This window comes from Hypomesus nipponensis, chromosome 11 (genome assembly GCF_054491055.1).
Source record: "Hypomesus nipponensis isolate SF chromosome 11, ASM5449105v1, whole genome shotgun sequence".
NCBI classification, from domain to species: domain Eukaryota; kingdom Metazoa; phylum Chordata; class Actinopteri; order Osmeriformes; family Osmeridae; genus Hypomesus; species Hypomesus nipponensis.
Genome location: NC_140371.1, coordinates 19,266,962 through 19,292,480, shown reverse-complemented (window position 1 = coordinate 19,292,480; position 25,519 = coordinate 19,266,962). Strand labels below are relative to the sequence as shown.

The window sequence follows — 25,519 nt, the reverse complement described above, 5'->3', positions numbered from 1 at the left end:
AAATAATAAAATAATATATTTAGTCGTTCACAGGCGCCTTTTGTGATGCTAGATACTTATACTAAGATACCCAAAACAAAACAAAATACACTGAATTTGGATCTCTTGGAAAACCTGTGTAAACGAAAGGTCGTGGGGATGCCTACCTGACTGAGTTTACACGCGCCTATCCCCTAAAATAATTACGATAATAGTAACAAGAATTAAGACATTTTATTGTTTTCAACAATATAACATGTTATTACATTCCGGTAAAATAGCTTTCAACTAAACTCCTATGGACTACCATCTCACGTCTCACCGTGCTGCGCACCACAGAAGCCCCCTAAAGAGTCCATTCGTTCCTTCCGCCTTTGCACCTCGCCTCAAGTGCCTGAAGCGTATCTCACACATCCATGTACACATACAAAGTCCCCGTCCATGCAGGCTCCGCAGATTAGGAGCCCAGATCCACCAAGTTAGACGACATAGGGTTCAGTATAGTGTCGTGCAAAGAGTGATGGTGGTGCACCGAGTCTGCACTGGGCACCGGGATGGCACTGGGTCCCGGTGGTGGCGCAAGGCCGTGCAGAGACTGCAATCCCGAGTTTGATGTGAGGAGCATAGCCGGGCTCGAGGACGTGTGATCCGGCGTTCCTGAAGGCGTTTTGTCGTCATCCGAGCTCCCCAAAATAGTTTTATTTCCATTCATGGAAGAAGTCAATGGGTTGTGACTGTTGCTGTTCTCGTTGTTTTCCCTAGGAAGAGGAAAATACATAATTTGATGTATCATATATGTATGTCAACATATAACAACACAACCAAATGCAAAATGTCATTGTAGCAAAAATGTAAATTACGCATACACTATTTTCAAGCATGGCAATGACTGACCAATTAAATAATGGTCATTGACAGAAAGGGGCTTATTGAGATAAACAGGGGCTATAATTAAAAACAATGATCAACGTCGCTAATTTGACAATATATTTGAAAAGCACTCGTAAGCACACCTACACCTACACCTACACACACACACACACACGCACACACACACACACACACACACACACACACACACACACGCACACACACACACAAATACATAGGCTACTTAAACACACGCACATACACACACACACACGTTTCTATAAATAGATATTTTATGTGGGTACAAACTAATTATAGGCTATATCATTTCTATTCATTGATTTTGTAAGTAGCCCTATTCATGTCAGATATTAATTAAGTGGCAATAATTGAGGCAGTTCATCATTAATCACAAACAACTATCATACACACCATAGGCCTGATCACCCCATTAGTGTGAAAGTAGATTACAATTTATTTACCTGAACCAAACTTTTGTTTGCAAATTTGAACATTAAACCTTCTTTAGCAAGTAGCTCAACTTTTAAATATCAACAGTTTTAATGCATTCGTAGTGTAGTCATACATAGGCTACATTCAACTTGAAGGCCAACTCATGGGCTGGCAGACATTTTAGACAACCCCAAACGATTGTTCTATTAGACTTCTTTTAAGAGTCTGAATCGTAGTCAGTGACTTAAAGTTTTACAATGAAAAATCTGTGATTTATGCAGTGCTCTGTCTAAATTACTTGCCAGCGGGTGAAAGAGGATACCATCTCTCCACGAGCACCTGACTACAGATATCCTCAATATGGTGTTTATATTGTTGATTTATTTTTTACTTGATTGGTCATAACCAAATGTAAGAAAACGGACACATATGCCCGGTAAAATAAGTATCGATTTTTTGTCTAAATTGCGTTTCACATGCTTCATGTTGACCTCGGCCGACGCATGTGAACTACAGGGTCGATTATGCTACATGAGGTACAGATAGCCAGCGTCATGGGTGATTTTTCTAAATTGATTTTGGATGACCACTCTATGAACATGTACTTACTTATTCAGGGGTTATTCTGCTACATGAAATTATGCAGACCTACATTTTACAGTACTCTACACCCAACCAATATTGTTATCTTTGGCAACTTCTTGTGAAACTGTTTGTGGAATAGTCATTTATGGAGTCGACCTATGTAAGTATTTCCGTCAGCCCAGTTTCCACGGTAGATTTAGTTAGGCCCAGGTACTTTTTACCAGTAGTCTAAATCCATATTTCACTCATCCAGACCGACAGACAACAAGTAAACAATCACTTACTCGTACCTTTCCTTGGCCTCTGCCGCGCGATCTCTTTGCCGTCTGTTTTTGAACCAGTTACTGACTTGTGTTGTAGTCAACCCGGTGGCTTCTGCAAGCTCTCTTTTTTCTCGCGGGGAAGGGTACGGGTTATGCGTGTACCACTCTCTGAGCACGCTCCGACTCTTCTCTTTGAAACAGTAACTCGTCTCTTCGCCGTCCCATATGGAGCGAGGCAGCGGGAACTTTCTACGGACACGGTACTTTCCCACAGCCCCGAGAGGACGGCCCCGGAGCTTCTCCGCCTCAATATAGTGCGCTTTGAGCCACAGCTGCTGTAGCTTCGGGTGGTTGTGGGGAGAAAATTGGTGGCTTTCGAGAATCTTATAAAGCTCTCTGAAGTTTCCTCTGTGGAACGCAACCACAGCTTTAGCTTTGAGAACACTCTCGTTTTTGTGGAGGTGCTCGCAAGCTGGTAAAGACCATAAAAAGCGCCCGAGACGTTCGATATTGCCACCCTGTTGGAGAACCTCACAGACGCACGCGACTTGCTCTTGGGTAAAGCCAAACGTTGGAAGCATAGACATGGTTGTAAGTTAATAAACAGGTATGCTTTGCTCTTCGACCACGTCCTTTCTAGCGATTAAGACATTAAAGTATGCACACAGTAAGTCCATGAACGACAAAAGTTTCCAAAAAAAGAATATGAAAACGGTAAATAAAATCCAACCCCTTTGAGAGAACCGATGTCCTGCTCAGCCATACAAAATACAGAGCATTCCCAGAAAGTTAATCAGAGAGAAAGTTTTTACTCCGTCCTCAGCCTTCCTCCACCTTTGCTATGTCGTTTCAACATAACCTACTCCTAAAACCAGGCTCGCTCGCTTGTTTTAATAATATTATTCTAAGCTGGCAAGAGAAGCGATTATGTGAACTGTGATTGGTTGGTTATCTGACCCGGGGATGGCGAGGATAAGACAATAGTATTAGTCAAATTATTTGCCATGGTTACGCTGTCATTCATGGTAACCTGATACGCTTTGAGGTGGCTCCCTGGGCCGGCAGACTGATTGTTCCTTGCACTTCAAGCCCGCCTACCAATAGAAATATTGCTCAGATTTTTCCTTCAAATCGGATTTTTTCTCTCCCCTCTGTTTGACAGGCAGTTGAATGAGCCATAGAGCATAGAGCAGAGATCCCATGTTTGGGATGAGGATGGCGCTAGAGCGCGCGGAGCACCCGGCCGCGGGCGCGCACAAAGCGTACAGCTCGTGTTTACGAGGGGAGAATCTTCATGTGTGTTTTGATTACTCTTTATTAAAGCGTAATGCAGTGACTTTACATTAAGCCAATATCCAAAGCCTTCCATATGTAGTCCTACTACATAACTGTGTGTCTAAAGCAAAAGTATAGTCCAGCAAAACAAAAACGTTGGATTCAAACAACCAGTGTTTTGAATGCAGTCTATTTATTTCTGTATTCATACATGTGCAAGTGTTTGTGGAGTTATAACGTGGAAGTTGGATGATAATTAAAAGTAGGCCTAATCCGTTTGGAGTAAAGAAAGTTTACCAACAAAAATGCTCACTGTCAGTCCTGACATGAGTTTGACCACCTGAAGGTGCCGTTATACATGCATTATTTAATACACGTGCTTACCTAAAACATAACCAAGCAACCAATCTCGAGGCGCACCATCCAGACGCCTCGAGAACAATGTGGAAAGTGGAATTGCGTTGAAGCAAAGGAACAAGGTGTTTAGATAACCAATCAAATGGTTAAGAGAGGTGCAGTCTTCTTTAAAGCTTCACGGGCATGTCTGGTCGACGGAAGGGGAGGGGGAGAGCTCGGGATGAACGGCTGGTGAGAGCAAGAGCAGCGTACCCCAGAAGCCGGTAAGATAAATTAAAACACGTTAATAATAAAACACCCTATGGCATGTGGGGCATGTTTTGAATTCATTTTAATTTTGCATTCTTCGTGATGAGATGATCAAAGCCTATGTAATCTATCCAATGTCATTATTATTGACCTGTAGAGTAAAGATTGACCAGCAGAAAGACGACCGGAACTCTTCATTAAGTCAATGATATACACTCAGCAGTATCATATCTCACAAGGCCTCTACCTGGTCACAGAGCTCGAATGCCGCGCTGCTTTTCCGCTTTCTGTTAAATAGCGTACAAACCTGTTTCAGCGTTCAAACAAGCAGCTTTCTGATCTTGCTAACTCAATAACACCTCAACCCACAAGAAAGCTCAGCAAAACACGTCTTCGAATCTAATTGCAGAATCGCTGATGTTTGTAATATGAAGGAAGGGTTGTAGTGTGGCAATACATGAAAAAGTATTTTTGTTGCTTGTAGTTTTGGTTCCTTATAAGCCTTTTCCCGGACAGGCTCGTGCTGTTCCAACCTGCGGTGCTGTGATCACAGAGCAGCCGCCGGGCCGCCGGAGCGTCATCACAGGTCCTGCGCCAACAGTGCAATTTAAAATGAAATATAAGCGTTTAAAGACTTTTTGACATTTTGATATATTTTAGTTTGCATAAAAGTGGCATGACAATTAGGCTATATTTATTAGGCTATATTTATTGGAATATTATACATAAGCGGCAAAGTAGTTAGGCTACATATTTTACAGATGTAAACATTGATTCCTAATCGTATTATCTACAGGCTATTAATCAAACAGTCAGAACATTTTAAGAAAAGATCATTTGTATCCAGAGTAGCCTACATGGGTGCTGTTTACAATATATTGTTCAGACAATAGCTTACTTCGGCTGAAACTTGATTGCGTAAATTAATCTAAAGTATCCTTCTATTAGCATAATCATACTAAAATATTGTCCCAAATAGACGAGTAGGCTTCACTAGAAACCAGCACAAACTGGTTTTGTTTTTATCACCAAATGAACACCAAAATGAACAGATATGTAAGAAGACCCTTATCCGTTTCCATGTTGTGCTTTATAGAAGAAGAAACGATGTTTAATAAATTGACTTGGGTTTCGCCCGAAGCAAATGGTATTTAGGTATTAGCTTGACTGATGCAAATTGTCAGGGGACTATAGGCTGGTGAAATGGATATTGAGAGAAACAACGTTTTGATTTAACCCTGCAAAGGAGTATGAGCAAACGAAACATGTCAAAGTGAACGATATTAGATGTAGCCTATCTGTAAAGAGTTATGTGTATATTATTTTCAAATTGTTGTATCTATAAGAAAATACTATAACAACAATATTACTACTGTAACAGTGTCACTAGTAGGCTACTACTAATATCATTCTAACAATAATAACATTAGCCTTGATTATAGTTTTAATATAACAGTTAATTTAATTATGGATATAGGTCTAATAGGGGTAACAGTAATAATACATAAGTTATGATCGCATTAAAACTTAACACATTTGGTAGCCGAATCAGATCAAAGTTGTTGTCGCTAAATATAGCCTACTTAATAAAACTTATTAGGAAAAGGAAGGCCTGTATTGTAAGCTAACACTGCAAGCAATTTCTAACATGCTAAAAAAAGGTGACAAAATAGCACAGCACATTTTTCAATGGTTCTTCAATAAACAGTCTATGCCATTGAACAATTTATCATATAAAGAGGACCCACTACTAACAGAAACAAAACAGTCCCATCAGCTTTTAAACGTTCTTATCTTTTCTTCATATCTAGGTAAAACAGCTCAATGTTTCTTACTAATTGAACCCGTAACATAAAGTTGTCCACGTCGTTTCTGATGGCGTTTGCGATGACCTTGACAATGGCCCCTTTGAGTAATGTCAGTCAAAATATCGTATTTTCTTGTCGTTGCTTATGCACATCCTTGTCATGTTTATGTGTCTTTCAGACTCCTAATTTATCTTCTGAAACATTGTCTTCACCCTCACTTCAAAGTTGGTAATTTGCAGAGGATAGAAAGTTAGACTGCACATGGCCTATTTTATGACTTCTCAGAAGCTACATTTCAGCCTTTAGGTGTCAAATAGCTAGTATTACCCTAATAGTTTAAATGAAGGCACCAGTCATTAGGAATGCGAGAACAGTCGGGGTAACCCAGACTTTTGTTTTTTACAAGAGTGATATCGTTCAACTGGCGTAAACAATACAATGCTTCACCAGTGCTTCTTTTTGATATGATTTCGGTCAGAAACCAGGCCTAATTTATCCCTTTTAAACCGGGAAGCGCGCGCTTGGCCTCTGCTCAGTCACACAAGTGCCCATCAAACTCCGCTCCGCGGGCCGGACGAGCCTGGCAGTGACAAGGCAAATCAAGGTACCCGTCTCGTCTTGACAGTGTTTGTAAACCTCTTGTTTCCACGGATCATTTTGATCAGAGCTTTGCGGGGCCCGCGTGGCTCGTCTGAGCGGTGATTATTACAACGTTGATGAATGGGGATCGCGTTTCTTCTAATAGCCGCCCCCTATTTTCACAACCTCCCACCGCTAACCTGAGAGCTCTCTGCCGCGACCTCCACTAATTGGACTGATTATTGCAAGATGTTTTAGAGAGCTCATGGTGGCGCAGGGACGTGGTTTTCCGCGGCCTACACAGGGAACGGCTCTACGGGGGTTGATGAGGTACATTCTTTCGGACAAGTCATTTTGAGCAGACGCAGGGAAAGAGAATTAAACCCAGGCTCTCGGTGTCTCTGCTGTTTAAAGATCCATGAATGAGGGACTATACAATAATTAAATGTTTACATCTATCTTGTTACCCTATATGCCCAGGGCAGGGAGGAATGGAGCAGGAATGAAGAGATCTTGTCTTAATTTACTGACAGCTGAGCCTTGTGAAGCTATAGGCTACAAGGTGGGTCAAAGAGGCCTCTGGGGTCCTAGCCGTGGCGGACACGTCAGTAATGTCCAGCCAACTGAACTTGGCTGCGTCTCCTTGTTGTTTTCACACACTCGTGGAGTAAAAGATTAAACATTCAAGGGACAGTTTCAGAAAATAAATCCCTGCATACACTGACAGCACCTATGTCCATAGCCTGCCTACTCTTCGAGATCGAATCAGTCAAAGCATCTTGCAGATGAGCGCGGGCACAAGTGGCGTACAGAGGCAGATGCTTTGGCTGCCGCGGGCGAGTGTGGACCACTACTACATCTAATTCATTCAATCAATCATTTGATTTGATCCCTGTTTATTTTCACTGCTCCCTCAGTTACTTCAACCGTACACTGAGTCTATTATGCTTTTCCCCACTCACGTCCGCGGCAAGCAGCATAATTTGAAGTTGAGTGCTGGTGCAGCACCTCTGATATTTCACCGTTGCCAAACCTCGTGTTTTCCCCTGAGACCCTTACCTCTGCATACGCGTGACATCTCCTGAACCTGTCTCTTGTCAAGTCGACAGCGCGAGAGCAACTGTGTGGTTACAGGAGCATGTAAAATGCCTTTTTGTAGTGTGATCCACATACTTAAATTTGAATGATTACATATTTAAACAAAATTATGTTTAATTAATGGCAAAAACAGGCATTTTATTCCAGAACAACCACGTAACATTTTTACATCAGGCATGGCGTTAATCATCAGCAAATCAAACTTTCATATTGTTTTAAAGTCAACGAGAAAAAAGCATGAGGCTCAATTCCAATGCAAACTCTCAGGCAACCCACTCAAAAACTAGCAATTAAAATCATACAAGGATCGTATGTCAGACAGGATATGATTGCATAACTTTATTATCAGTATAATTACTAGTATAAAATATCTTAATTATTGTAAATATAGTATGATGATAATTCAAAATGATCCACCACAGCACGTTTTGACACGTCAGAGACTTAGAATCATCTAAAAGTAAATAACTTTATCAAGGCTGACCAAAACGTCAAGCACAAATGAACAACCTCAAAGAAAAGCATTAAATATGCTATATGTTTTTTACATACATTTAATCAACATGTTTTGGATTCAGGGTTACTATACCACGAGGGAGCATTCAGTGCTGCTAGGACACAGCAGAGCCTGAGTTTCTATTGGAGGTGGTGGTCAGCACAGCTGTGAGGTTATTAAGGGATGGTTACTAAGGTTACCAAGGGTCATAGACATGCTCAGTTTTACCCAGAGGAAACTCCTCTGTGAGGTGCTCTATGTCTGACCCTGGGAACTAATTGTCACTTAAAGATCTACCATACCAACAGTAACCTAAAGATTGCTATCACCTTGCATTGGAAACATCTACTGAATTAATAGATTAAAACAAATGCATTATGTTTAAGCCTTAGAGTGTTACTGTTGGCTGGTCTGTGACTTACATGAATCTGCAGCATCGCTTGAGTTTTTTTTACCCCCTCGTGCAATATATGTCTTTTAATAGCATTTTGATTTAATTTGTCAGGAAAAAATATATAAAAATTAATTCAGAGTAATTAGCAGTGTGGTAATGCTGACTTTGTAGCTGTTCCTGTTTTAGAGAGTTTACTGCATTTTGTGGTTAGAAGTTCAGCGGGTGTCATTGACCATATGGTCTGTAAATGCTTGTATGATTAGTAAGTAAGTTGAAAAACCGGATGATGCCCTTGCACCATAGACCCACGCTATAGTACAGTAGTGTACATGCGTACAGTGACTGGCCATAGGAGCACAGCTATTCCTTAATCTGTCTCTCATTTCCATATCACTCTGAATTGAAAATTATGCTCACAATATATTTGTTCACCAGAGGAGCATGTATTGAAACCTCTTCCTGTATTTGGTGAATGAGGACAAAGAATATCTTAACCCTCTAGATGTAGACGCTTGTCCATATGAAAACCGTCTCTATGTTCATTCATTTAACTGCTACTGTCTTGATTTTTTGTGATTTACAATCTCTTCAAGTTTTACCATGTGTACATTATGTCTAATTGTGTGATTTGACCTCACATGCTGTAGACATTAAGGAAGCAATGTTTTCTTATTAAATATACATTCACACACTTTGTTTTTATGATGTGGAAGAGTTGAATTTGATTATTTCTTCTTAATTCTGCTAGTTGTCTAGGACATTTTAAACATCTGCAAAAGTAAAAAACAAACTAAGGAATTGAATAATTACAATTCAATCATATCCATACTCAGATTTAAGTGAGGACTTAAGCTGCATTAAGTACTTATCGAGTGTTAGACCTTGCTTTATTCTTATCCTCCATATTGTTGTAGTATAAAAGTATTCTGTATTTCTGTAATTCTGTATTCAAGAAAAATTGAAATCTCTTGAGTTGCTTGTCAATGAAGCCATGATAAGTACGTAGTTTTATTCTCACAAGTTAATGTTTTATATACTTTTTGTAGCTGTATGTGTGACCTCAATCATGAAAATATTATACGACGAGAGGCTATGTCTGTAATCAATTAAACTGCCTAATAAAGTAAAACAAGTCAACAAAAGTGTAGTATTTAAATAATTCAAATCTTGAGAACATTCATTAATTTCTTTACTATCCCAAACAGCTTTCCATTAAATAAAGTGATATAAGACAACACAGAGAAGATTGAGGAAGAACTTAATGTAACTAGGAAAAGGAATCTCTAGTAAATACATAGATGTGCTTTGCTACATGCTGCAGGAGAAGATATGCTTTCACACTGAGAGAGAGAGGGATTACTGTCAATTCCTCACAAATTACAATAATACCCAGAGCCAGGCCACCCACACGCACGCTGAAGACAAGTGATAAATTGCTCCATGTGTCCATGCCACAGTGGCCACTGCTGATGATTGAACAGGCATCACTTTCTTTATTATTTCCACTGGAATTTAAGACAAGCATGCGTGAATCACTCTGCATTCTCAACACATTTTTGTTAACGTGTTATCATCAACAGGATTGTAAAACAGCAATGAAGTCTGGCACATTTTCAATTTCCTTGCTAGTCAGACAAAGCACACTTTTATTGAACGTGATTTTTATGAAGAAAAAAAAAACATCTGAAAAGCTAAGCCCTATAGACTAAACGTGGCTGGTGTCTGGAAAAACTGACAACATGCCTTCAAACCATGAAAGCAGAACCAACGGAGTAGACTGCACTACAGCTATGGCCAGAATCAGCTCCTTCCTGTGTCATACCTCTCTCTGGAAGCTAGCAGATGGCTAAGTCACTTACAGCAAATCTAATCAAGAGCCAGAATAATAAAGTAATAATTAAATAAGGCCCCTGCAGCTCCTTTTGCCACCAGAAGAGTTTAGATCTGAATTAGGAAGATATTAATCATCCAGGATATGACCAGTGGATTAAATATGCATTACATGTGTGCCAGTGAAGGAATGACAAAGCGTGAAAACTGTTTCACCCTCACTGTGGCCGGGAAGGAACTGGATGCGAGTGTGGTGCGACGGCAGCTGCAGACTGTGGAACATGAATGTGCGTGTGCGTCTTTCTGCAAGTCTGTGGGTTTCTGCAACACAGTGTGTGTTGCTCGGTATTTACAGTAGATCAGACTGTGATTAATCAGACTTTACACCCATGGGTCAAGGCCTTTGGATGTCATGGACCGTGCGGCTGTATAATTCTGTGTGTGTTTGTTTGTGTGTGTGTGATGTGTGTGTGTGTGTGTGTTTGTGTGTGTGTGTGTGTGATGTGTGTGTGCGTGTGTGTTTGTGTGTAGATGTACAACCCAGTGCACATACTGTATCTCTACAGTGAATTTCCCTCCGGTTTGGTAGCAGTTTTATCATCTATCCATCAGCTACAATGGTCTTAAGATGTTCCTAAATCTACAAAGCTCCCTGGCAGTTCACCTCTGAGTAACCGTGGAGATAACCATTGACCTTTGATCTCAACAATTTAGTGATGCACAACAGTGTTCTCCTCATTCTGGAGCAGCCTAGAGAAACCCACATGAGGGAGAATTTATTAATGGCCCCAGCATGAAGTTATGGCCCAAAATAAAAAATGGAACGATATAAATAAGTTCGAAACCTTTTTTTGGTCAAAAGTTGGAGGATATTTATGATGGTGAAGCTCATTCAGTGCTTCCTGCAAACTGTTGTCTGTGTCCACCTCAGGGAGATATGTGAGAAGGTCAGATACTCTCCTGCACACACACACACACACACGCACACACACACACACACGTGCGCGCACACACACGCGCACACACACCACATACACACACACACACACACGCACACACACACACACACACACGCGCACACACACACCACATACACACACCATACACACACACACACTCCTAGTGTACCTCAGACCTGCCGAGGGAGCAGGTGGGTTAAGAAGGGGGAGACGAGCCTGTCAGTACTGCGGTCATATTTACATCAAGTTCTGTAATGTTATCAATAAAAGCCAACAGACAAGCACCTTGCTGTAACTCAGCTCAGACAAGTAGCCGTGCAGCTGTTCAGGACCCGTCTTCCACTCCCGGGATGTGAGGAGGGTGGGGGTGGCAGGGTTAGGAGCAGGAGGGCAGGGAACAGGGGGGAGTAGAGGGGTGGGGGGTGAAAGCGGGGAAGGGAAGAGAGGTTGATGCACAAGTCTCTAATCCTTGAGGTCAAATTGTGGTGTTGGGTTCTTTTTTTGTGAGATTTGGCAATGTGCTGAGTGAGTCATGCCGAGATTTACAACGAGTGCTTTTTACAGTAATAACCGCAAGCTCTTGATCCGCATTCTTCATACAACAACTTAACAAAACACTATCACCCCTGGGTAAATAAAAAACTGCCAAACGATTTGTGAAACTGCAATTAAAATACTGTAAATCATAACAAAGAAACAGAAAAATGTAATCGTTATGTTATTGTTTGGCTTGGAAAATTTGGCTTCTGCCACTGGAAGTCATGATTCTAGCCCAACATAAGGCTGTCTCTATGAGCTCAATACATGACCTGACCACGGCAGAACCAAAGCCTTGTTGTCTAGTCTGTGTGTAGAAAGCTAGATGATCACCATGAGGGCCAGACCGTGACCTGAGGAGTGGACCAATGAGCCTTCACTGTACCCAGCCAATCACACTATCCTTCACTGTCCCCAGCCAATCACACTATCCTTCACTGTACCCAGCCAATCACACTATTCTCCTCTGTACCCAGCCAATCACACTATCCTCCTCTGTACCCAGCCAATCACACTATCCTCCTCTGTACCCAGCCAATCACACTATCTTCCTCTGTACCCAGCCAATCACACTATCTTCCTCTGTACCCAGCCAATCACACTATCTTCCTCTGTACCCAGCCAATCACACTATCTTCCTCTGTACCCAGCCAATCACACTATCCTCTGGGAGCACGCTGATACATTACCTCACTACCTACTTGGATGGAAACAGAGTGATTCTGGGTCTTCATAAAATGTATTTCAAGTTGGAAGGCATGTTTTAGGTGGTGTTGGGTGAGGTGGAGGATGATATCTGAGTGTTCTGTGTGCGTGTGTTTGTGCATGTGCGTGGGGTGTGGAGTATGGGTTGTGGGTCGAGTGGAGGGAGGTTGTATCATTTGCCGTGTTGCGAGGGGAAAGTTGACACGAGATACTTAAAGAACAAAATTGCCCCACTTAGCCAAACAAACTGCCCTGCCTTAAGCCAGCCCCTCTAATGGCCAATAAAACCAGGATCTGCGTCTCCATTCTCGACCTTGCAAAAACCGGGGGGAGAAATTAGCGAGCGTAAATAAATTCCACTGTAGGTGGACTTAATGACGTCTTAGTTTTGCTCAAGGTCAGTGGAGTCCAGAGCAGATAGGATGTACATAATAGCCTTAACATGCCTTTTATAAGCCCCGCGCTCTTTTGAACCTTCAACCACTAGGAGAGAACACAGGCCTTCACATAAAAATACACTGAATTCTGTACTTGGACTTTGAAGTTTTGTGTGTGACCTCTGAGTTACAGAGGAGAGAGACACTGTCAGACACACCCAGTCAGACACATACATAGTCACACACACATGCAGTCAGACACACACACACACACACACACACACACACATACACACACCGATGCGCATTTCCTCTAATTTCCCTGTCTTTCTACAACTCCCTTTCGACTTGTGTTCAAATTATCATCCCGTGTCACCCAGTAAATTCACTTTGCTTGAGCGCTGTTTTTACATTATGGTTTCAACCTCCCCCTCTCTCTAGGGCTCAAGCATTCTGAGGAGAAGGAAAGTAGTTTTATTGGGGTGGGGATTGGAGTGTGTATGTGTGTGTATGTGTGTGTGTGTGTGTGTGTATGTGTGTGTGTGTGTGTGTGGTGGGCGTCCTGTCCCTCTAATGGTTCTTTAGGAAACCATATGTCCTTCATGTCAGCTGAAATGCTACAGTTGAGGTTAGTGTAAGAGACAGTTGAATAATAAGAGCCCTGCAGCCTTCTTTAAGTAGATCTCACAGTATAGAGTTACAGTCAATAAATTCAACTCAGGGATAGTGCTGACATAAATTAGGGGGCCCCCTCCCTCTGTAACTATACATCCAAAGGTGTTATTGTGCAGTGCACTGATGTGAGTCTCTCCCCGCTCTTTCTGATTGGACATTGGAGGGCCCTCGCCTTGACATTGCCTCTCCTCGGGTCACTGATAGCAAAGGACTCTTACATTTTTTTATTCCCTGATGGGGCAGAAAAGCTAGCTCAACGGTGGACCAAAATCTCATTACACGGCATGTCTGTCGCTCTCTCTGTTGTGGAGGTCCGACCGGAGAGTTAAACTGGAGAGAGGAGGCATGTGCTCGATCCCCTAATGTCGTTTCCACCGGCAGGCCCTGTGTGAGGCCTGGTTAAGGTGGACAGATATGGAAAAACCCCATATGAATGAGTGTAAAACTCCAGCCAGGAACACGTGTGTGGATAAGACGAAGTCAGGGATGTAACAGGGCTTTACAGCTGCGCTTGTCCTTTCAATAACTAGAAACGTCCGAAGTAAACATTTACATGTTTTCCTTTTGTGTAGTTTACTTCATAAATTAAGTCATTTTCAAATAGCCTTCAGTGAAAACACAGTATATCTTTGTATTCTGCTTTTAGGATTATCATAACTGTATTAGGTATTAGCGGTGTTTACGGCGGTACAGAGATCCAGACAAGGCCCATACAGGGAAGAAACGTAGCATTCAGTTTTACAGGGCTCAGCAAAAATCCAGAGCTGTTAACTTGGTTTCCGTTTAAAAGCAGCCTGTGTGCAAACTACTGGATAAGCATCTCTTAACACTTATCTTGTGCATCTCAGCATATTTGAAAACCTCTTTCTTATGTGATCTTTTCAGGGTAATTCAATAAATTCAGGCCGCATGAAACGTCCACAGCCAGTACTGAGGCTTTAATGGGTGAGACATCCAAACCAGGGTCGACGCTAATTTAATGAGCCGGGGCATTTACCTGTGTCTCACCTTTCCTGTTTGTACCCACACTTCTGACTGCTCCCATGAAAGACCAGATCCAGTTTGTTTTCATAAAATCCTGTGATTTTTCCCCCCACCACCCTCAAAATGAAATATACTGTGTTTCAGAGGCCATGCATCTTGCCAGAACTTGCACTTTTCATTGGAAAAAAGGGGTGAAGCTCTCGACAGACACGGCAATAAAAAAAAAGTGTATTTTTAAAATGGGATCCAAAAACAACAGTGAGTGGTCCCTTTTGGCTCTGTGGTCAAGCATGGGTGTAGTGGAGAGACTGGCACCTGGCCCGGGGGAGGAGGGGGGGGTGAGCACCCCTGCCCACGTCTACTGTTGGCAGTTGGTGGCTAGCTGCTATGCTAACTAAACGTGCTAGCAGGAAGACGGACAGTATCAGATAGCAGCAGGCAGAACCGCCTGTGAGCAGGAATACAAAGATGCGTGGGCAAACTAAACAAAGTCAGAAAACAGGCAGAACAGGATGGGATACAGGATCCCTATTTAGGCCCCTCCTCTTCCCTCCTCTCTCTCCACTGCTCTCTTCCCTCATCCTCTCCACTCTTCTCTTCTCTCATCATATCCTCTCCCCTCCGCTTTTCTTTACTCCTCTCATCTTGTCTCTCCTCTCCTTTCCTCCTCTCGCCCCTCTTCTCCTCCCCTCTCCTCCTCTCTCCTTCTCCCTTTCCTCTCTTGTCTCCTCTCTCCTTCACCCTTTCCTCCCCTCTCCTCCCTTCTCCTTCTTCCTTTCCTCTCCTCTCCTTCTCCCTTTCCTCTCCTCTCTCCTCCTCTCTCCCCTCCCCTTCCCTCCTCTCCTCAGCTGGGGTTGGGGATCCTGACCTCTGAGTGGCAGGACCGGGGAGGGAAGCTGACACTGTTGAAGTATATATTTCATCGTTTGTGTTTTGGGAAAAACACAGAGTCAGACCAGTCCCTCTTGATCGGAGAGAGGCCTGTGACCCCTGGCCGACCCAAAGCAGCAGACAGGAGTTTTTATTGGCCAGTCAGGTTCAATTTATAAAGGCAATGCAACTCAATTCATGGCGTCTCAAAGCTCGGGTTTGTATGACGTTTAGGGTTGAGTTGCGTTCCACTATTGGGTCATGTTTTCTCTACTATGCTCTATCCTTGATATGATCTAAAGTTATTCAGCATTTGTGGGTAGTTTTGTTTTGAGTGAATGGTTATACCCACATTATATTCCTGATTACAGTAAGTCAGTGAACCTAAAAAAGAAACTGTACATTTGAGAATGCCAGAGTGAATCCCTACCCCATCAACAACAACAACACCTGAATATATACCTTTTAGGCAAAGATACATCCTATTTGCTCATACACATACACACCCACACACACACCCACACCCACATACGCACACCCACACACACCAACACCCTTCTTTGGACACACACATTCCCCTGAAGACATATCTACTAAACTTCCTCCAATGTGTAGATGCACACACACACACACACACACACACAGACACACACACACACTCAGCCCAGGTGTTCTCTGTCTGGTCTTGATCTGGCCTGAAGGAGCCTTTCTCTGGAGTCTCCAGGAGCTCACAGGTATTGTGACATCCACTATGATTGATGGGTAAAAGGAAACCTTCCTGTAATAAATGAGAACTCTGCAACAAAAGGGAAAAGTATAGATTCCTTTTGTATGAGGAAGAACAACTGGGTTTTCCTGTGTTTTCTATTCTAATCTATTTGATTCTGTTCTATTCTAATAAATTCTAATAAATTCTATTCTAATTCTATTACATTTTGTTACATTATGTCATAACAGGTTGTATTGGTAAAATAACCATTGGCTATTGTTACAACAAATTACAAAGCACAAAAGTATGGTTTAGGCCATTTCATTCCCTCAATTAGTAAATATATCTTATAAAAAGTTCACATTATTGTTGTTATCTACTAGAAGGACACAGTCCGAATCAGCACAGTCTCACAGTGAGCCTTCTCTGATTGGTTGGTGAGAAAAATGATTTTCTACGATTTTCTACGATTTTCTACGATTTTCTACGATTTTCTACGATTTTCTACGATTTTCTACGATTTTCTACAATTTTCTACGATTTTCTACGATTTTCTATTCTGTGCTACTCTACAATATTCTATCTGATTCTATCCTACTTTACCATTCTGTCCTTTCAAAGTTGTGCAGTCGTCCCTGTCTGGGGAGTGATCAGTTCATCAGAGGAGTGGATGAGTCCAGGCAGCATTATAGAGAGGATATCTACTTTACCAAAGTCTACAAAAGTTGTGTCTGGAATCTATCTGCCAGCCCTGAGTCGCCCCATGCTATTTTACTGCCTGGCAGGTTCAGCCTCTTCTGTTGGTTTATCAGTTAGTCAGATGATCCATTTTTTTGGGGGGGGCTCTACCTGCCCCCAAGCTCTTTACCAGAGCACTGAAACGTTATAGGTGTAATAAATAGTGAGAGGGATGTAGCTCTCTGTTTCTGACGCGTCCCCTTAGATCCCTTGGTGTCCTGTAGGGGCAAACACTCGCACATGTATGCAAGGACACGTTTACACACACAGTCAGCCACAGTGCACACTTGAACAGGCACAAGCGTGTGATGTACACCAAACAGGTGAGCAGATGTCCTATCCAGCTCACATCCAAAGACTCCTCTCTGTCTCTCTCTGTCTCTCTCTGTCTCTCTCTGTCTCTCTCTGTCTTTGTCTCTCTCTCTCTCTCTCTGTCTTTGTCTCTCTCTCTCTCTCTCTCTCTCTCTCTCTCTCTCTCTCTCTCTCTCTCTCTCTCTCTCTCTCTCTCTCTCCCTCTTTCAGACTCTCTGAGTCATGTCTCAGAGTGCTGGGTGAACAAGTGCAGTCCCACCAACGCTGCCAGGGCCCAGATCGATCCTGCAGGTCTGGGGCAGGGCTGGGACAGGGCTGGGGCAGGGCTGGGACAGGGCTGGGACAGGGCTGGGGCAGGGCTGGGACAGGGCTGGGACAGGGCTGGGGCAGGGCTGGGGCAGGGCTGGGGCAGGGCTGGGACAGGGCTGGGACAGGGCTGGGGCAGGGCTGGGACAGGGCTGGGACAGGGCTGGGGCAGGGCTGGGACAGGGCTGGGACAGGGCTGGGGCAGGGCTGGGGCAGGGCTGGGACAGGGCTGGGACAGGGCTGGGGCAGGGCTGGGACAGGGCTGGGACAGGGCTGGGGCAGGGCTGGGACAGGGCTGGGACAGGGCTGGGACAGGGCTGGGACAGGGCTGGGACAGGGCTGGGGCAGGGCTGGGACAGGGCTGGGGCAGGGCTGGGACAGGGCTGGGACAGGGCTGGGACAGGGCTGGGGCAGGGCTGGGACAGGGCTGGGACAGGGCTGGGACAGGGCTGGGACAGGGCTGGGACAGGGCTGGGACAGGGCTGGGGCAGGGCTTGGACAGGGCTGGGGGACGAGTGGAGGGTGGCTGGAGAGGAGGATGGAGGGATGGCCGAATGAATGGAGCAGACCTTTTGGCTGAAGTACCCCAGCTTGGGACCACACGCCCCTGAACAGAGCGCTCATTGTTCCTCTGTGGCTCACTCCTTCTCTGCTTAATTAAAGTTAAATTGCTGAAGAAATCGTCGCAACCCAGAGCCCAGTTCTGCGTTCAGACGTGGAATGGAGTGGGCTTCCTCAGGAGAGTTAGGGGGATATCTGTGTTCTGGCTTTTATCAACCGCTGAAAGGAATCAAAACTTCCACCCCCTAAGTCCTCCATACCTCATTCAACCCCCTGCATAGTAGAAGCAGGCAGACATCGACATGCACACATATATGTTCACACACACACACACAAACGTAAACATCTTCTAATGGCAAACACGGAGGGATGGCAGTCATGAGAGAGTGTGTGTGGCAGATGTGTGGAAGGTCCAATCAAGAATACGATCCTTCATCACATCTGGGCTTTGGAATGGGCCGGCCGCACACCTCGCTGCTGTGTGTGTATGTGTGTGTGTGCCTGCATGTGTATCTGATATTAGGCTAGGTTAAAGCTACTGTCTGGGATTGTGACCATAGGCTGGACCGGAGCAGATGGTGGGAGAGTGGACCAGACTGTCACATCCAATAGCAGGCTGGTACAAAAAGATGTTGTCTGTGTCCCATCCAATAGCAAGCTGATATACAGGGAAAGTTTCAGGAGCAACTGAATGACTCGTCTTTCTGTTAAAAATCCTTCTTATCTCTTCCTTCAGCATGGTGTATATCTAGGACACTGCCTCCATGTTGGTCTTATCTCTCATCACCTACCTTTTCATCTTGTGTGTCTCTTTTAGGATGGTAAGACACCCACCAGTGCTCCGTTCCGCTAGCTTATGTGCGTGTGTGCATCTGTCTGTGTGCACTTCTACCTGATCAAGTCTCGTCCGGCTTTGATGCACTCTCCTCTGTGGGTGAATTGGGTTATTGTGCAGCAATCAGACACAGAGGAACACAGGTCACCGAGATAACATGCGAGGCCACCTGCTGTTAGTCTCAGCTTCCTGGCCCAGGAGGCTCATCTGACACGTATGTGTGTGTGTGTGTGTGGGGTGTGTGTGTGTCTGTGTGCACCTTCAGCCAGGAGAACAACCCGTCCACGTCTAATACAGAAAAACAGCAGGGTTTGATTACTGATACTGTTGCTACAACACTGTGTGTGCATGTGTGTGTGTTGATGCCTTTCACTCGCTCTCTACCCCCCCTACCCCCCCCCACACACACACACACACACTGACCCATACACATTGATCTCACTGATAACCCACCTCCATCTGTCCAGCTTGTACCCTTGGTCTACTTGGAGCCACGCTGGCCCATCCCGCTCGGCCACACCGCAGCCAGCTACAGTGAACACTTATTAAGGTGGACATTAACAAGGCCGGGGTACCAGCCAATAGCCTCGTAACCTGGAGGAGCAAGGTGTCGAGATCATTAATTTTAACAAGGAGAGCTGATAGAATCTCAGCGGAGAGCTTATTTCCCAGACGGCCCCGCTCTGCTGTTGGTCAGTACAGGGACGATAGGGGATTGAAAACCAGAAAAACACAAAGCACGCCTGGCCCAAGACATCCCAGCCTGGATTCATTACCCACAAGTATTAGTTTAGGCTCCGTTACTACGAGACAGCTATGAGCAGAGAGCCCAGTGACTTGCTCCAATGGTGAACGTCGGAATTTTAATTGTCTGAGACAAAGGAGGTTTTAATTTTTCCCCAGCCCATCTATCTTTCTCTTTGCTCAGCTCCCTCCTTTTTTTCTTCTCTTTTTTTTTTTTTGCTTCCATGAAACAATAAAATCGTCTGAGCCTTAAGTTATGGAGATCTTTTGAAGTGGCCGAGAAGCCCGTAAATTTGGCGGGCACCTTTGGGAGCTGGTGTAGTAGTGCGGCCCTGCCTCTATTTCATAGTCACCCCTGATTTGTGGCCGTCTGCATCCCAGTTTCCGAGGCACCGTAAATCTCAAACCTGGACGGCCGTCATTAGTGACGGGGGGGTTGTAGTGAGTGTGTGTCTGTGTGTTTCTGTGTGTGAGTGTGTGTGTGTGTGGATGGAGAAATAGTGTACAGTGAAAGAGTCCCTCTCATGGACTCATGCTTTCTGGTCATTTTACCTCAGGGTACAGTTCACACAAGCTACACCCATGCTCCATTCAACACACTCCATCTCAACTCAAGTCCTCTTCTGGACAGGGTGCCTTGATCCTTCCCCGGGCCTCATCCTCCCTATCCTCCCCTGCTATCCCACCCCCATCCTAGGCCCAGTTCCATGCCCTGTCAGACAACCTGCCCACGCAGGCAGACTTCTGTTCTGGATCCTGGATCCCCTTGTCTAACCCTCTCCAGCCCTGGTTGTCCGACAGGCTCGTAAAGAACCCTGTCCTATTAAGTTATAAAGGGTTTGTAACAAATGCACCGTTTCATGGGCTTGAAAGAGGCGGGAATTATCAGAGGACGGATAAAACAGAGTTATCGTTTCCAGTTTTCATAAAGTGCAGCAACAAGTTACTGATATGGGGAATGGTTGGATGCAAGAAGGAAGACGTAAAAGAAAAATGCAACAGTGGAGAAAAATACATAATCTCCTTCCTGCTTGTTCAGGTTCTTATACAGGTTCTTCTTACACCCATTCTCTCTCTCTCTCTCTCTCTCTCTCTCTCTCTCTCTCTCTCTCTCTCTCTCTCTCTCTCTCTCTCTCTCTCTCTCTCTCTCTCTCTCTCTCTCTCTCTCTCTCTGTGTCTTTCTTTCTCTGTAAACACCTGTGCAGGTCTAGTGTTTCAGTGAGTCCCTGAAAAATAAACGCTGCAGTCCAATCTCTTAATCCACGTGGCTCCGTCCAGCAGGGCCACATGATACGCTCGTGAGCCACGCCGGGGCCTGGGCTTCATAGGTAAAGATGGGTTAGGCTGTGTGTGTCTGTGTGTGTGTGTGTTCAGACATGTCTGTGTGTGTGTGAGAGAGAGAGAGATAGAGAGGGAAAGAGAGAGAGAGAGAGAGAGAGAGAGACAGAGAGAGAGGGGAGAGAGAGGGAGATAGAAAGAGAGAAAGAGAGAAAGAGAGAGAGAGAGAGAGAGAGAGAGAGAGAGAGAAAGAAGAGAGAGAGAGAGAGAGAGAGAGAGAGAGAGAGAGAGAGAGAGAGAGAGAGAGAGAGAGAGAGAGAGAGAGAGAGAAGAGAGAGAGAGAGAGAGAGAGAGAGAGAGAGAGAGAGAGAGAGAGAGAGAGAGAGAGAGAGAGAGAGAGAGAGAGAGAGAGAGAGAGAGAGAGAGAGAGAGAGAGAGAGAGAGAGAGAGAGAGAGAGAGAGAGAGAGAGAGAGAGAGAGAGAGAGAGAGAGAGAGAGAGAGAGAGAGAGAGAGAGAGAGAGAGAGAGAGAGAGAGAGAGAGAGAGAGAGAGAGAGAGAGAAAAAGAAGGGGGGAGCAGCTTAATCTTCTTTAATTCAAATCAAGGGGGTCTGTGGCGGTCCGGGTGACGGGGCGAGGGGCGAGGGGCGAGCGGATGATACCCTATCCGCTGCAATCAGGCTGACCTCCACTCTGGAGCGAAACGCTCTCAATGATTAATGGAGTTGCCTCCCTGCTCAGTCGCCACGGCAACGTGAAACCCGATAGCCCTCAGGAATTCACTGCTCGCTCGTTCGCCCCAAAGTGTGTGCGTGTGTGTCTGTGTGGTGTGTGTGTGTGACATGGGAGGGACAGACCGAACAAACCTGCATGAGGTCCAGAGGAACACGCTTGGTTTGCTGGGCGGTTTGAGTCAAAGAGAGAGGAGAAGACCAGCACCATAAAACACACTTCCAGATCCAAGCCTTCTCTTAGGATCTGTACACCTTGTTCTGGTCGATCTTCCTCTCTGTGCTTCCATTGGTCAGTCACCCTGTCTGTCCTGTCCATTGGCTGATACCCACAACTTGATGAGGAAATCTATGTTAACAAGATGGACCCTCTTGTGCTTAAGTGCCTATAGGTGAGATCAGAAGCAGGGAGGGGATTGGTCCACTTAAGGCCATTGATTTGAGTGTGTGTGGGGTATTGGAGAAAGGCATTGTGTCGTGACAGCACAGGCTCTGGGTGTCAATGGCCACACTGTCAATGGAGCTATTGAAGGCTGAATGTGGCCAGCAAAGACATCAGCAACATGGCCCAGGCCATACACTCAATGGCTGTGCTGGGATTCACAAAGTACTTAGGAAGCTCCAAGTTTGGACACATGCATATTATTTTGAAAAAAAGAAATGGGCGTGAGTGAATCTTTGTGTGTGTGTGTGTGTGTGTGTTCCTGTGCGCATGGATGCACATTTCAAAGTGTCTTGTTTCAGGCCCTTTGTGGCAGTTGAGGGATGAATCAGCTGCTTGGCTTTAACAGGAAACCACACAGACAGTTCACTGAAAACTCACCACACAGTCTGGGAATCGAACACCATCCTTGCGTGAACATATGCGTGTGTATGTGTGTTTGTGTGTGAGTGAGTGAGTGAGCTTATACACATGTATTTTGGCTTTTGTGTGTGTATGTTTGGATGTCTTGCATTGCTAACGATATCACCTTCAGGTAATTGTATATTTGCTTTCTCCACAACATCTTGCAAAATTCTTCCAAAACATTTTTTTTTTGTTCCACTGGGAACTCAGTGTGGTTTAGGAAACTGAAAACGTTACTATTTTTCTTCTACTCGTCTCAGCAAAAGGAAAATCTACCCTTTCTCACAAAGTGCAGAAAACCCAGACAGAACAAACACATCTCTTCATCCAGAATTTAATTGGTAAATTATAGAGACTTGATCAGTTCTAGTAACTAAGTAATGCAATAACCAAAGAAGTGGTTTTTGAATGAGTTAGAAAACTATCAGTGTCAATCTACAACAGTCTCAGCAGTCTAAAGACTAACAAGACAAGACGGTTTGTGTTGTGCCAGGTAAGTGTCTGCTTGCCTCTGCATTGTATGTGTGTGTTTCTTCTCCAGCGGGGGGACTGTTTGTCCGGTACGTATGTGACCCTGTGTCTGCATCCCGTGTGTGTGTGTCTCTGTGTATGTGCACGCTGCCCAGCGGGGGTATCAGTGACAAAGTCACAGGCATGTAGACCCAGTGTGACCTGGTCTGCCGAGGGCCCTCGAGGCCTCACGCCACAGACTCTGGTTTCCCAACTCTCCCTGCTGCTTCCTGTGTTCTCACACCAGCCAGGAAGACCTGGCTAACTCCTGGATGAATACTGGATGAGTCCTGTATGAGTCCTGGTTGACTCCTGGATGAATCCTGGATGAGTCCTGTATGAGTCCTGGTTGACTCCTGGATGAATCCTGTATGAGTCCTGGTTGACTCCTGGATGAATCCTGGATGAGTCCTGTATGAGTCCTGGTTGACTCCTGGATGAGACCTGGATGAGTCCTGTATGAGTCCTGGTTGACTCCTGGATGAGACCTGGATGAGTCGTGGTTGAGTCCTGGATGGGACCTGGATGAGTCGTGGTTGAGTCCTGGATGAGTTGTGGTTGAGTCCTGGATGAGTACTGGATGAGTCCTGTATGAGTCCTGGTTGACTCCTGGATGAATCCTGGATGAGTCCTGGATGAGTCTTGGATAGTACTGGATGAGACCTGGATGAGTACTGGATGAGACCTGGATGAGACCTGGATGAGACCTGGATGAGACCTGGATGAGTCGTGGTTGAGTCCTGGATGAGTCCTGGATGAGTCCTTGCCCCCCAGCCAAAAATAGAAAGGAAATAGAAAACATTCAGTTCAGTCTGTTGTAACCAATGTGGGTGAAAGGTTTCTTGACGGTCTGACATTTTCTTTTTGTTACCTTATTCAACCCCATACAGAAAAACAAGTTTCGTAAGGTTGAAAAAACATTTAGAGGAACAGATTCTTTTCAAAGATTAAATGGAATAGAATTCATGACACCAAACTCTACCTTGCATGAATGCATGTCAGTGGAAAACAAAATAGTAGCAGATTAATAAAGGATGAGAGGATTTTTGAGGGAATTTGTTATTGTAAGCTATGTTTTCTCACGATAAGGAAGCGTGGATGAAACAGAAATGAGAGATTCTGATCTTAGAGGTGCTGAAGGCTTTCACACCTCAATAGTCTCATGACAATATGTCGTTTTGTTTTTGTCTCCCAGTGATGGATAATATCAGTGCAGTGGCTTAAGGTTAATTATTTGTGTCAGGGTGATTACAACAAGGAAACCAACGACTTGAGGAACCTATCATATTTCAACATCAACCTCTGGTGCGTCTTGATAGTTCATCACCTTTCAAAACTTCTTCCCCAAAACTTGATTCAAAACTTTTTTTTAACCTTTAAAAAAAATCATGTACGGGATTTTTTTTTTGAAAGGTTAAAAAAAAAAAATTCTACAAAAGTTTTTCAATAATATTTTTCTACCTTTCAAAACTTTTTTTCTAATCCCATACATGAAAAACCAGTTTTGAAAAGTTTATATATATATATATATATATATAAACTATATTTATATATTTGCTATGCTTTTTCAACCTTTCAAAAAGAAAATCAAACCCCATACATACTCTTGTTATATTGTTGTTACACTGTGATTACACTTTTGTTACACTGTTGCAGAGATGGGAAGTAACAAAGTACAAATACTTTGTTACTTTTCTTCCGTAGATTTTTCTGGTATCAGTAAAAACAAAGATTTTCTGACAACTTTTTACTAAAACACTTTAACAGGTAGTAGTAATGATTACTTTTTACTAAAGTATATGTCAGAGCCCATACGTTTTTACTTTAACTTGAGTCTTTTTAAACACGAGTATCTGTACTTCTACTTCAGTGTAGGATGTGTCTACTTTAGCCAACTCTGATGTACATCACATATAGATATATAAGCCTAATTTATATGTTACAGATATAATATATACACCTGCACTTCACTGCACAATAAAACGTTGCAATGTGTTTAGGCTTGTGTTATCCTTGGACATCGCTGACGTCAGCTTTGAGCCAATTAGCCACCATGGGGCTCAGCGGATAGAGTTATCCAAAGTAAACACAGCGAACGGAATGTTTACAGGGACCATCCTCATGGGCGCTGGGCCTCAGGATGGAACCGAGCGAGCGATGTGTCGCTGCACACAGCTCAACCAACCACAAGACAGCAGCTACAACGTACCCGAACAAGCACGCCTCGGATTGGATGACAGGATCACCACGGGGACCAACACATGTTGCCCGTAAGATACGACCATTTTATTAGGAGCATCATTTATAGCCGTTCGTCTCACACCCATTGACAGAATTGCCGATGGCTTTCATTTGGGTTCAGAGACATTAAATCTGACCCTCTTAGATCTGCTTTGAACACTGTGTTCCCGCTACGCGCAGGCTAAAGTTAGTCATAACACGACTGCCTTGAGGCATAATTCCTTCAGAGCGTACAAAAGTGTATCTCCCAGCTGTAATCACTCCAGACCGCAGTGACATCAGAGGCAAGACGTCCTCCAGGGTTTGACACAGTGTCCGACGGCAAGCCAGAAGAGACCACTGACAGGCTCAAGTGAAAGGCAGAG

At 44.2% G+C, this 25,519-nt stretch overlaps 1 protein-coding gene across 2 annotated transcripts; it reads right to left on the bottom strand.

Moving 5' to 3' along the window:
- Positions 1–194: 194 nt before the first annotated feature.
- On the bottom strand, positions 195–3,024 carry six2a (SIX homeobox 2a). 2 transcript variants are annotated; one of them, XM_084709868.1, is made up of 2 exons: positions 2,172–3,024; positions 195–737 (listed from the first exon to the last, which is right to left on the bottom strand). In XM_084709868.1, the coding sequence occupies exons 1-2, from the start codon at positions 2,735–2,737 to the stop codon at positions 437–439; spliced, it is 867 nt and encodes a 288-aa protein (XP_084565994.1). In that variant the 5' UTR covers positions 2,738–3,024; the 3' UTR covers positions 195–436. The 2 variants fall into 2 exon arrangements, with proteins under 2 accessions (XP_084565994.1, XP_084565995.1); XM_084709869.1 differs by having other exon boundaries at positions 2,178–3,024.
- Between the last annotated feature and the right edge of the window lie 22,495 nt (positions 3,025–25,519).